The sequence below is a fragment of the Tamandua tetradactyla genome, chromosome 3, assembly GCF_023851605.1.
Source record: "Tamandua tetradactyla isolate mTamTet1 chromosome 3, mTamTet1.pri, whole genome shotgun sequence".
In the NCBI taxonomy this organism is placed as follows: domain Eukaryota; kingdom Metazoa; phylum Chordata; class Mammalia; order Pilosa; family Myrmecophagidae; genus Tamandua; species Tamandua tetradactyla.
The window spans coordinates 181,884,541-181,896,711 of record NC_135329.1 but is presented as its reverse complement, the minus strand read 5'-3'; the positions used below and the strand labels follow the sequence as shown (position 1 = coordinate 181,896,711).

At 36.9% G+C, this 12,171-nt stretch overlaps 1 protein-coding gene across 5 annotated transcripts in view; it reads right to left on the bottom strand.

Annotated features, from left to right (window-relative positions):
- The window catches only part of ADAM23 (ADAM metallopeptidase domain 23), a 145,703-nt gene that overhangs the window by 57,640 nt on the left and 75,892 nt on the right, over positions 1 to 12,171 (bottom strand). For all 5 annotated transcript variants that reach the window (XM_077154849.1, XM_077154850.1, XM_077154852.1 and 2 more), the window contains 3 exons: positions 12,068 to 12,131; positions 2,031 to 2,113; positions 1,127 to 1,190 (listed from right to left, as the gene is read on the bottom strand). In XM_077154849.1, the coding sequence (XP_077010964.1) occupies positions 1,127 to 1,190; positions 2,031 to 2,113; positions 12,068 to 12,131 (211 nt within the window). The remainder of the gene's footprint in view (positions 1 to 1,126; positions 1,191 to 2,030; positions 2,114 to 12,067; positions 12,132 to 12,171) is intronic.

Here is a 12,171-nt window from a genome sequence, read left to right as displayed (position 1 = left end):
ATCTAAAATGTAATGATTTTTCTGTCTCAAATTTGGAATTTACACCCCGTAGTCAGACACACTGCCAAAACCAAGAAAATAAATGTTTTCCAGTTCAACTATTATTGTCAGTAGCCTGGATGACTATCATTTCTTGTTTCAAGATTTATTTTATCCAAATTTGAAGTCCCTACAGATAAAGAAAAAAAAGTTTTCTATTCTCCATCAAAACACTGCAACATTCAGACTCATTCTCAAAATATTATTTTCTTATCAGCACTTCTTTTCACTACCTTGTCTTCCTCTCCAACCTAATCGAACTCCTCACGATTCCTAGAGCACATTGTGGAGACTTCTGCATTTACTCTTCTCTTGGAATGTTCTGCCAGTTCCTTAAGAGTTTAACTCTCTTCTCCGTTAAACTGGCTTTATTGTTTCTTCTGAGCATGCATCAATATCTTACAGACTATATGCATTTACTTAGTGATCTTGTTATTCCTATCTGTCTCTGTAGACTATAAGAGCCATAAGGCTTGGACTCTTGCTGTTTTGTTCACTGCTATATCCCTGGCCCTTAGGCTAGTACCTGGCCTATAGGCAGCACTCCAAACAATACCTGACAGATATATATCAAAATTTAAGTTTGGTTCCCTTCTATTAAAGAGCAGCTCTACCACAGTCTACGATTTCTTATAAGGTGGCTGGCTGGTGTGTGACTCCAAACATTACTTTCTTCCCTATCTCTAAAGAAAACTAAATATTATACCATGTAATCATAGCTCAACTCACAAATTTGCCCACTGAAGATTCTAAGGCTAAAGTTTAAGTACATGCTTATCGCCATACAATTATGAGAATAGAAGCTAATTTAAAGGAGAAGAAAATGACCAGTGTTCTCTTCTCTGCACAGATTGGAAAGAACATGAGCCTAAGCTTCAGAAAATGTAGGTTTGATGAAACACATTCCAGGTTTGGTGCGTAACCTGGAATAGTAGCTTAAGCTTTTAAATTCACTGTACCATTCTAAGTTGGAAATAAGATGTGTATTATGCCCTTTGAAATCTGCATTATTTCATCACTGCTCAAAGGCAAAGATGTTGGCAGAGTAAAATTCAATAAAGAAACTGATGTCATATTCAAAACTTACCTCATTGTGGATCAGCTCCAGTGGTTCTATCATATACACAAAGGTATTATCTTCAAACATACCACTAAAACACAAGAAACCACATAATGAGAGCCTTGTCAAATACAACACGAAATAAGTCAGCAAGTGAGCTTCATTATTGTGTATTTGAAAATAAAGAGTGTATTTGAATAAATTGCTTTATTCCACCCCAAATCAAATTCATTTATCTATATGGATCTCTACTATGGTGCCGTTAATCTAGTAGATAATGTAGTGCTGTGAAAAGCATTAAAGTATGCATCCAGAGCATATTAACATGACTAATATGACTGATTTTCAAAATTAAATGGACAGATTAGAAGACTGATCTGTGATAGGACTATTTATGCAGTACAAGTATTTCAAGTCACCATTTAGGCACAATATAGTAATACTGATTTTTGTTATGCCGATTCCACATAATCCATAAGAAAACAGACAGGTCCTTTAAAGTCATAAGATTCTGAAGAGGTAAATAGAAGTATCTTTAAGCTTGTAAGATATGAAGATCTTGTGGATTTCTGTGAAGCAGCATAGCTCTGTGTTTCAGGATTTATTTTATCAAAAACATATGTAATAGCAAATTACATTTAATTTTGACAAACAGAACTCTTTATGACGGGTGATGAGATCGACCAAAGATGTAGTCAAATATTAATCTGTGTAATCATTTTTTAAATCTCTGAATCCCCTGCACACTCAAAGTGTTAAGAAGGTAGAGACTTTCCCTCCTTGTTCACCACTGCATTTTTAGTCTCTAACATGGGGCTGGCACAGAGAGTCAGTCCCCTCAATAAATACTTGTGAATGGAAAGCTGGAAAGGGCAAATGGTAGAAAGCAAGGATGGAGGGTGGTAGGACCCAGTGAGAGAGTCCCACATACTGAAGTCCATTGCAGGTGGACAGGGCTGCTTTGGATTCCTTGATGCCTCTGATGGTTCCATGGTAGTAACAGTGCTCTCCACCCTACAAAAAAAGAAACTTTAATTGGTTAATTATGTTTTATACAATGTGATTCACTCTTTGGTTGTCTCTATAAAGGACAAAGAAATGCAGGTGTGGGACGATGTGTGCATTACAGGCTGACAGTCCTAGAAACGTCACATGGCTGATATGCAGTCTCAAAGAGGACGCAGGCAAGTTTTCAACTTTCTGATCATGAGCATGTGTGCATTAAACTTAACAAAGTAGAAAGGCCTTAAAAAGAATATGATACTGGTATAACTGCTAAAACTTCTATACATTTCTTAATCATGCAAAGGAGATGATACTTACCAGATAGCATTATGGAATAAGGCCTTCTGTGTGACTTAGGAGAGACCCCAAAGTTGTCATTTATGATCATTTTTTGATGGAAAGCTATACAAAACCTTATTATTTGCTTTCCTGCCTTTTAAATTAGTTTTGTAAATTTTTTATAGAGATAATATATGAACATAGACTTGAAGTCAAATAGTTAATACAGAGAACCCACAAATACAAATTCTTTCTCCCTCCCTCCCACCTTCAGGGCAACCATTTTTAACTCCTTCAGCTATTTCTTCTGGTGTTTACCAATATAGTTCTGAACAAAATAATTCCACTTCTATGTCCTGATTTATTACATTTTAGAAATTATTTTCCTAATATATAATTATGAGAACCCCTCTCACCTATGTTCCAGTATAAATCACGATTTTTTGGTTAAATTGAAATTTAGTGTTTATACTATAACTTTCGCAAATACTGAACACAGCTGTGTCACTATTATTATGCTTTCTCTCGTTCCATTATAAATTTTTTTGAAAATTACTGCTTCATTTCCTTGTTTGCTTATTTTTTCATTCATTCAGCACTAATATGGCTCCTATTATCTGAGAATACTCTAAAAATCCTCTCAGTATAGTCAAACATATCAGGTAACTTATTATACCCATTTTTTTTTCCTGGAGATATTCTCGGGTTTCCTTCAACCTCCTGCTTCAGTCCAGTCTTGTTGCTTTTTCAGCTTGATTCACTGTTGTCATCTAGGACTTCTCCAAGTCTCAGCATCATCCTGGGAACCCCCTTTGTCTCCTTTCTGTATTGATTCCCAGATCCCATCTTCTCGCATTCATGGGCCCCCCTTCTCTCTCCATTTTTTGAAGCACATATCCTTGGTCCTTCTCTGAAAAAGTATTCATGGAAGATAAATTTGGTGAGAACTTGGATATGTGAGAACTTTCTTTCCAGTCTTCACACTAGATCTCTGGGTGGATAGTAAATGCTAGAGTAGAAATTATTTCCTCTCAGCATTGAAAAGGCATTGTACATAATCTTCTAGCTTTGAATGTTTCTATTTGAAAATCCAATCCTATTCTAATGTTAGATACTTTAAGCAAAATCTATGTTTTTCTTTCTAGAAGACCTCAGGACATTGTATTTGTCCCCATTTTCATGAACTCTCATGATCTTCTTTGCTGTGAGTTTTTTGCTCAATTCATTGTGCTGGGCATTCTGTGAGACCTCTTAATCAAGAAAACTTACGAACTTCAGTTCTGGGAAACCATCTTTTATTATTTCTCTGATAATTTCCAGTTTTCTCCATAAACTAAGCATTTCCACCAAAGTAGGGAAAGGATGACCACCTGGCTATATGGAGTAGGGTATAGATCAGGGATTTAACTACTCTCCATGTAGACTATCAATCAACACTTTTGTTTCAGATGCCTTCAAATCCTTGGCAGTTTCGGGTCAAGTCCAGGAGTCACTTGGTTCTTCTTGGTTCCCCCTGATGGAACTTAGCAAAGCAAAAAAAACTCAAACCTAAGACAGTCTTTCCTCACCCATCTGCTTTCCATCTTCTGCTTCTTCCCTTTTCTTTATCCTTGTGGGTTTGTATCCTTTTTTATTCCTTAAATGTTATTTAAGTTGGTTACTGGGAAGGAATTGAAATAAATATATGCATTGAATTCACACTGGTTAACCAGAAGTTTCCTATGTGTCTTCTTAAGTAGAAAATACTGAACATATTTTGACATTTTATTGATGGTTTACAGTCATTTTTGGACACTGCTTATTATACTGCATTATTATAGACTGATAATCTCAGAAATTTAAAGGGTCTAAGAGTATTTACTCCCACACTAAAAGATCTAATTCAGTTTATATGTTTCCTCTTGGATAACTACACAGTACAGATTTTCAATGTTGGTTGTCTAAATTTGGCATTATGGCTTTGTTACTGTTTTGTAAAAGGTTGCTTTTCGTTCTCAAAAACCAACCTTATATATAAATATTGACTTCTATATAATATATCAAGTTCAATTTTCAGATTCAACATAAAATTTTTAAGTTCAATGGTACCACACATCTCAGTAATCTGAGAATCCAGGTCAATATTCTGTAATTCAATTTCAGACTATTCACATGATTCTATAAACAGCCATATGTAACTGTAAATTCCATCACCCTGATTATTTAGCGCTTTGTATCACATTAAAAGGCTATTTTAAAAGATTGCCCAAGTGCCTGGAAAACACTGACATATTTACTTGAGCTTTCTAGCAAAACCTTTATTTTCCAGATTTCCCCACAAATATTCTTCTAATCCCCACAAAATATTTCCTAGTCTTTTCTTAGATCTAACTTCATTCACTTGCACTGGAAACTGAAAGATAATGCTCTCCCACCATAAAGCTTGGTGTTACTTATTTGAAGTAAGGCAAGAAATTCTCTGCAGGAAACTATTTGAGTTCCCTGTATCTTTGAATGCAGACGAAAAGCTTTAATATCTAAATTGTATAGCTGTTCAGCAGCTTCCAATTTAATAATAGAAGAATTTCTGGGCTTCGTATTACTAAATTCATACCAAGTTTTAAAAAAATGATTACTGGAAAGACTATTTGGTAGTTCTTCAGATCTATCAGCATTTTGTAAATATCACATTGCAAAGTAACATCTTAAAGCATTTCGTGTAAAATAAACCCCAAAAGAGAAGAGTAAATCCTTTTTGGGGCACAGGTGAAACAGCAGCAGACAAGGGTAGAGAGGAGAAGGCAAAATCACTTTCACTTTCAGAGGACTCTGTTATTAACCATGACAATGGATGGTCAGCTGCAGGGGGGCCTTTCACCCAAGGACTTAGTCATCCCAAATACTCACTATCGTTCAGTTACTATATCCCCAGGCACAGAGAAGAGACAGGTGCAAAGTGCTAAAAGACCCTGACAAAGAAAGCAAAAAGTCAAACTAAGTCCCATACATCTTAAGGCTGTCAAGTCAGTGTTTCATTCTCCAGTGTGAAAGGCCTGAGACAGTTCTAGGAAGGCTGGCCGGCATGTTCACAATCATCACCCCTGAGCGGGCCACGGATCTGTGATGAGGCAAACCACAGGAAGGAGAACAAAAGAGCTAATTTTGCACCCAGCGCAACTCTATGTATGTCCCTGTGAACACTAGCATTTCAAATTCAAAACTGTCACTTTATTAAATTAACAAAAATTGAAGATCTGGTATTTAGAATGCATTAGCTCATCAAAAGGAATTTAAAAGATCCTAGTAAGTATGCTTCCCAGCTTTCTCAGTGACAATTTCTGCAGGGCCGAACACGTCACAGACTAGATCATGCTCAAATAATGGCAACTTTGCTCCACAAATCAGCCTCCCATTGGAAACCACCAGACTGCTTGTGCAAATAAGGAAACACTGAAGTCATGGACATCTTTTTAAATACTTCCTGATCGTAAGTGGCGTGGGATAACAACTTTGTGACTCTAGTGATAACAATTTGCAGGGTGGGGATGGGAGAAATTGGTTCCCTGGTTTTATTGATCTAGTGACAAGAACTGTTTATTGCTACACACTTTAATGGAGAGAGAACCGACAATTTCAATTTAATTTATTGTTATTTTAAAACTGCCTCACCTTCAGGTCTGCTTAATTATCTCAACTTCGGTGAGCCAGTTCTTTTTAATTTCACTTGCATAAGATGCTGCCATAAGCCTGGACATTCATGGTGACTAAGCACAAACATTTTCAATCAACTCCTGGAGGTCTGGATAACATTTGAAAATGAACTACATAGGCTTTAGCCCACAAATGTGTATATTATGATATTCCAGGTTCTGAATAAAATAATAAAAACATGATGCTACATTTAAATAAGTATTCTATAAGCATATCTTTCAATACTTCAAACTTATCAAATAGCAGGACATGCCAAATTATTTTTAAAGTCAGTGGGTTAGTAGCAAAATAGAAATAGAAAAAGACATCTGTAATTGGACCCATATACCCAAACTTGGGTATTACGAAATAATGAAAGAAAATATTTTGGGGAATGGGGAAATTTGAGACCCCAACACCAGTTTAATTATTTACCTTCATTAAATTCAATGGAGGAAAAATGTTCCTGCAGTAGTTTAATTAAAGTATTAGGACAGTTTAGCTGTGCCAATGATATATAAATTTTTAATAGTTCATCTAAATTACACTATTTTCAAGCTTAAAATATCCTCATGAGGAGCCAGTACAGTCTGCCATATTGATTTCATGGGGCATTTTTTAACCCCAGGTTCTTTCCTAGTCTATAATGTATTGAGTACACTGCCAAGAAGGCAATATTTTGAGTGATTAACAATAGTAGTTTTGACTTTAAACTCAAGATTTAAATAACTGAAAAGCTTACATTTAGTATAAGTGGATTTTGCGTAGATACTTCTGTTTTCCCCACTATTACTTAAATTGTTTATAATTTAGCCAGTATGAACAACTTGCTTTTAAAAACTGGCTAATAGTTCAAAGGAGAGAAAAAAATGTGAGGGCGCACACAAGAAAAAAAGTTATTCTAATCCAGAGTAAGAAGGGAAAACACAAACTTTAACTTTTTATTTAGGAACAAGGCACCCAAACACGAAGTTTTAAATCCAGTTACGGAAAGCTGAGAAGCAAGAAAAGAAGAGGGGAAACACTGATGGGGAAAAACAGACTGAGAAAACATAGACAAATATTAATAGGAGAAGAGGGAAGTAGGGGGAAAAGGACAAGAAACAAAAAGGGTGAGGAGAGAAAGACAGAACAAGTCAGAAAGGGAAAGACAGGAAGACATTTGCAGCTGCAAAGACCCCTGCTCCAACACAGAGATACCTCAGCCAGACTCCGATTAGTTGCTGCAGTCCCCATTCCCTCTTGTCCTCATGTACTGGACAGGGTCGTCAAGACACTGACTCTTCAAATTCCCTCTTCTTGGCAGCAATCTCATCTCTCAGCCAGGCACACCCCCCACAAACACACACACATCCTATAACAATCCCTGCTTTCCTGCTGCCCAGAAGCCTTCCCGGAAGAACTGGGCTTGTGCTGAGCCATGATGATGCCAAGGAAAGCACAAAGAACATCCGAGAAGCATGATATGGTTACAATGACTAACTGGAACTACAAGAGCAAGGATTTATATTGGTCTCACTAATGGATCCCCAATACCTGGAAGAGTGACTAGCTCAGAGTAGGTGCTCAATAAATATCTGTCTAATGAATAAAGAAGAATGGCTTGTTCATGAGCCTATTTGACAAGACCAATCTTAAAGGAGTAGAGGATTCATGTTTGCTGATGAGGGATGGATAGTAAATAAACCTCTGTTTTATTTTGGACATTTCAAATCAATGAAATCATATTGTCTGTGGCCATTTGTAGTTTGTTCTTTCACCTAGCATAATGTTTTCAAGATTCATCCATGCTGTAGCATGTACTGGTGATGCTGAAGAACATTCCACTACACGGACATACTACATTTTATGTATCGATTTATCAGTTGGACACTTGGGTTGTTTCCACTTTGGGGCTACTATGAATAATTTTGTGAGAACATATGTTTTCAATTTCCTTGGGTATAAAACTAGGAATAGAATTGCTGGGTCATACCTTAAACCTATGTTTAACTTTTTTGAGGAACTGGCAGGCTGTTGTCTTTCAAAGTGACTGCACCATTTTACATTGCCACCAGCGGTGTATGAGAGTTCAAATTTCTCCATATCTTTGCCAACACTTGTTACTGACAATCTTTTTTATTATAGCTAACCTGGTGGGTGGCAGTGGGAGCCACCCAAGTTTAAAACCAAATGAGAGCATGATAGAGGAATCAGGCAAATGGAGATGAAAATATCATCTTTATTTTTTGATAGAGCTATATCGGAGGTGTGGCTTAGTTTAGAATCCACTGGGCCTGCTAATGCTGCCCTTGAGTTGGCCAGACTTATCCGCCCAGGCACTGACATCATGGGACAAACTCAGGCCCCCTCACTCTAGTTAGAGCATGAAAAAGTACAGAAAGTTCTCTTCCTATAGGGACATAGATCCCACAAGGAAAAGGGAGAAAGGGACTGTGTAGTACATGCCCAATTCTTTTTCCCATCAGTTATGTCATTGTCTTCTCTTGGGGAGGAGTGAGCAACTATACAGGCAAGACCAGGGGTGAGACAATAGAGCAGGGGAAAATAGATCTTCTCCAGCCAATAATGTTAAAGACTAATCAGGTAGAGTGAAGTGGAGGATGAGGGCCACTGCATCTATCTCTTCAGTCTTACACTGTTGGCCAGGTGGTGGTTCCTTTTATAAGTAGAGGAGAAAACAAATTACTAGTAAAGTAGTGATCAATGAAAGGGAGGGGTAAGGGGTATGGTATGTAAAAAAATTTTTTTTCTGTTGTCTTTTTATTTCTTTTTCTGAATTGATGCAAATGTTCTAAGAAATGATCATGATGATGAATATGCAACTATGTGATGATATTGTGAATTACTGATTATATACGTAGAATGGAATGAGAATATATTAAGGATGTTTGCATTTCTTGTAATTTTTTTAATTAATAAAAAATTATTTTAAAAATTACTAGTAAAGAACTTAAAATGTGCATGAATGGCTTACCTAAAGAGGATTTAACAGAATAGGTTAAGTTTGAAAGGTACTGCTACACTCACACTATTACATTGGTACTTAGTTCTTTTATAAGAACTGGAACGCTAAAAATTAACTTATTTTAATCAGTAATCAAGAAAGCTGATCAACAAAGTAGTTTTTAATTGTATACTACATGCAAAGCACTGAGCTAGCACTCTTAATAAACGCTGTTGGCAAAGTATACTACTATAAAAAATGAAATTTGTATGGGATATGTGGTTAACATCAGCCCAAATTCTGGTAATCACATAAAAAGAAAAAAATTACTTGACTGAAGTAGGCAATCAATTATAGAACAAAGTTTCTTCCATATGTGTTTTACAGACATGGAGCACCTGTTCTACATTATGTACTTCAGTTGCTGACCTCGCTAGTCCCTATATTTGCTTCACATGGAAGAAAGCCCTTTCAACCCACTTTGTCCAGTAAAAGTAAAAGCCTAACACATTAGTCTCTTCTTAGCTAGAAGTGGGAAGTAAGGAGGAACTTGGCAGTGCTGAAGGTGGGAAAACTTAAATAACCTTCCAAGTGTGGAATCATCATTTTGATTGACACCAGTTTCCAGAATATTTTAAATGTCCACAGTTACCATTAACTCGAAGCCAAATAGGCTATTAGTGATTCTGTTCCCTTCCAGTTGTGTCAATAATACTGATTATGTATCTGTGTGTTTTGGGTGCATGCATTTTTGTCTAAATAACTTTAGATCTTGGAAAGAATGGCTGCATAATGTGTAAAAACAGTCTATCTAACCTAGGCATTCTTACATGTTCATTTCCTTTTCTGGTACTCTGTCCAAAGATTTTCTCAAATAACCTGAAAGGCAATGTGAAGTGTTTCTGTTGTTGTTTCTAGTGCTTGGGCAGGTATAATGGCAGTGGGAATGTGAATTTATACTAACTTGCGGAAAGTAAAATTGTAAGTATGCACCACAAACCTTTAAAAATGTATCAACACTTTGATCCAGAAAGTCCCCTTCTCGGGATTAATCTGCACACAAGTATTAAAGAGGTGTTCAAAATGTGTTAGCATGGGAAAAAAAAAGATGTGTAGGCAAGGCCTTTCCTACAGCATGATTTGCAATAGTGAAAGACTGGAAGCAACCTCTATATCCATTACGATGAGATTTTTAAACAAATTACTAGCAAATGGACCATAAACAATTTTACCCAGTTTTTAAAAATAAAGGTTTAGAAGATTATTCAAAGGCATAACAAAATTTGGTTTATAATTTTCTTACGTTAAAAGTCCTGTTACAAGATAATGCGCATATCATCTTGATTTTTTTATTGTGGATATAACTATGAACACACAAAAAACAAACTACTACCACTAATTCTTTCATTTATATACAAAGGAATGAAGTTTGGGCATAGGAGCTGTTTGGAGAAAAGAGGTCATAAATGAGAGAAGAGCAATGGACACAAAAACAAACTGCAATGAACAACTGCAGGTGGCTTCTCTTGCTGCAGTTGAAATACCCTTTGTTTAAAATTGAGTTACAGCGGATACCAGATTTGGAGTGTCTTACTAATGACAAGTCCTCCCTTTTGGGACCTAAAATGACCTCTGGAGGCCAATTAGCTACTCTGCTTCTTAAAAAAACAATGAACTTCTTAGTGGGAAGTATGGATAGGGTTACCACAGTCTATAAAGGTGGCTCACTGCTGAGCCCACGAAGTCCTCAGGTACTCTTTTGGACTCTAGACTCATGACTCAGCATCCGCAGTAGTCACAGTGCTGGCACAGCTGCCAGTTGCATTGGTTTGTACAAATGTCAGGGAGCACTGTTACTAGGCTTGATTTAGCATTTCTGCTCACTTTCCACAACATTAACTTTTAGGGAGATTCGACAAATCCCAAGATGCAGCCTAAGGCAAAAACTGATAGAACGGTAAGTATAATTTATGGACATTCTTAACCTGTGCCATAAAATTCAAAGGCTGGAACACACATCAAATTACAAATTTACCCACTGCTAATTGCACAGTTATGAACTCTGAGAAATGCCATGGCCCCTGGGCAGTATTTGCAATTAAGTCCACCTATAAATATTTGTTGAGAGGCTGTCAGTCTGAAAGTCTCGGCTCTCTATGCCTCAACACTCAGCAAGTTTCCAAACATGAAAGGTGCCACTTTTATGTCGACACTCAGCAGTAATCTAAAGAAAAAATACCCAATAATGTTTCAACACATTGTTTTGTTTTTTCTGTCTCTCCCATCCCATGCCCCTGGTATCTGTGGACATCCCTCTGGATCAGTGGAATTTTGCTGATGCCCTAAACATCAGTTTCTTCCTGTAGCCATCCCAGGGATTTCACCTTGACTGGTAGAAACCACTATGTTCCTTACAAATTCAAATAACCTCTCTTGCCTTCATGCCCACCCACTTTCTCTTTATCCCTTACAAAGAGAACGAAAGTTAACGTCCAACGAAAGGTGATCAAGTACCCAATTAACTTTATATTACATGGCTTGGGAGCTTTAAGCAGCTTTATCTGTCCTCTCTCTACCTCAATTTCTTCATTTGTGGATGAGGAATAAAAATGCCCACCTCACAGAGCTGTTGTGAAGATTAAGAGGAGAGCACTGCCTAAGACTTCACCTGCGCTCCGCCCTTCGGCATACTTGGGCATGTCACTTGAACTAAATAATTACTCTAATAGCTCACCTGGTCTTATAACCCAGATCCTGTGACTATGAGCTTGGTTCTCCTATACCCCACCACATTAAGTGTCATCTGATATGGGGCTTAAAGCTCCTAATGTCACTCATGTAAGATGCTATATGTATAACCGACACAAAAGACATTATCACTTTGTTGACTTTATGTAAGACAAAATCTCTCATGTTATCTCAAACACTTCTACATTTTAATAAATTTCCCCTCATTAAACATATTACCCTTGTATAAGAAGATAAACGATTTTTTTGAGAAGCGATCAAAATGCAGTGCACCCTGAAAAGTTCTGTGATTAAGGATTTCTCTGCACTATTAACCGTACCTTAGAGTATTGCGGTTTTCCATTTTCATAGTGAATCTCCACATAATCAGACGACAGCAAACCACTATGAAGGAAAGAAAATAGAGTGATTTCTGCATCTAAGA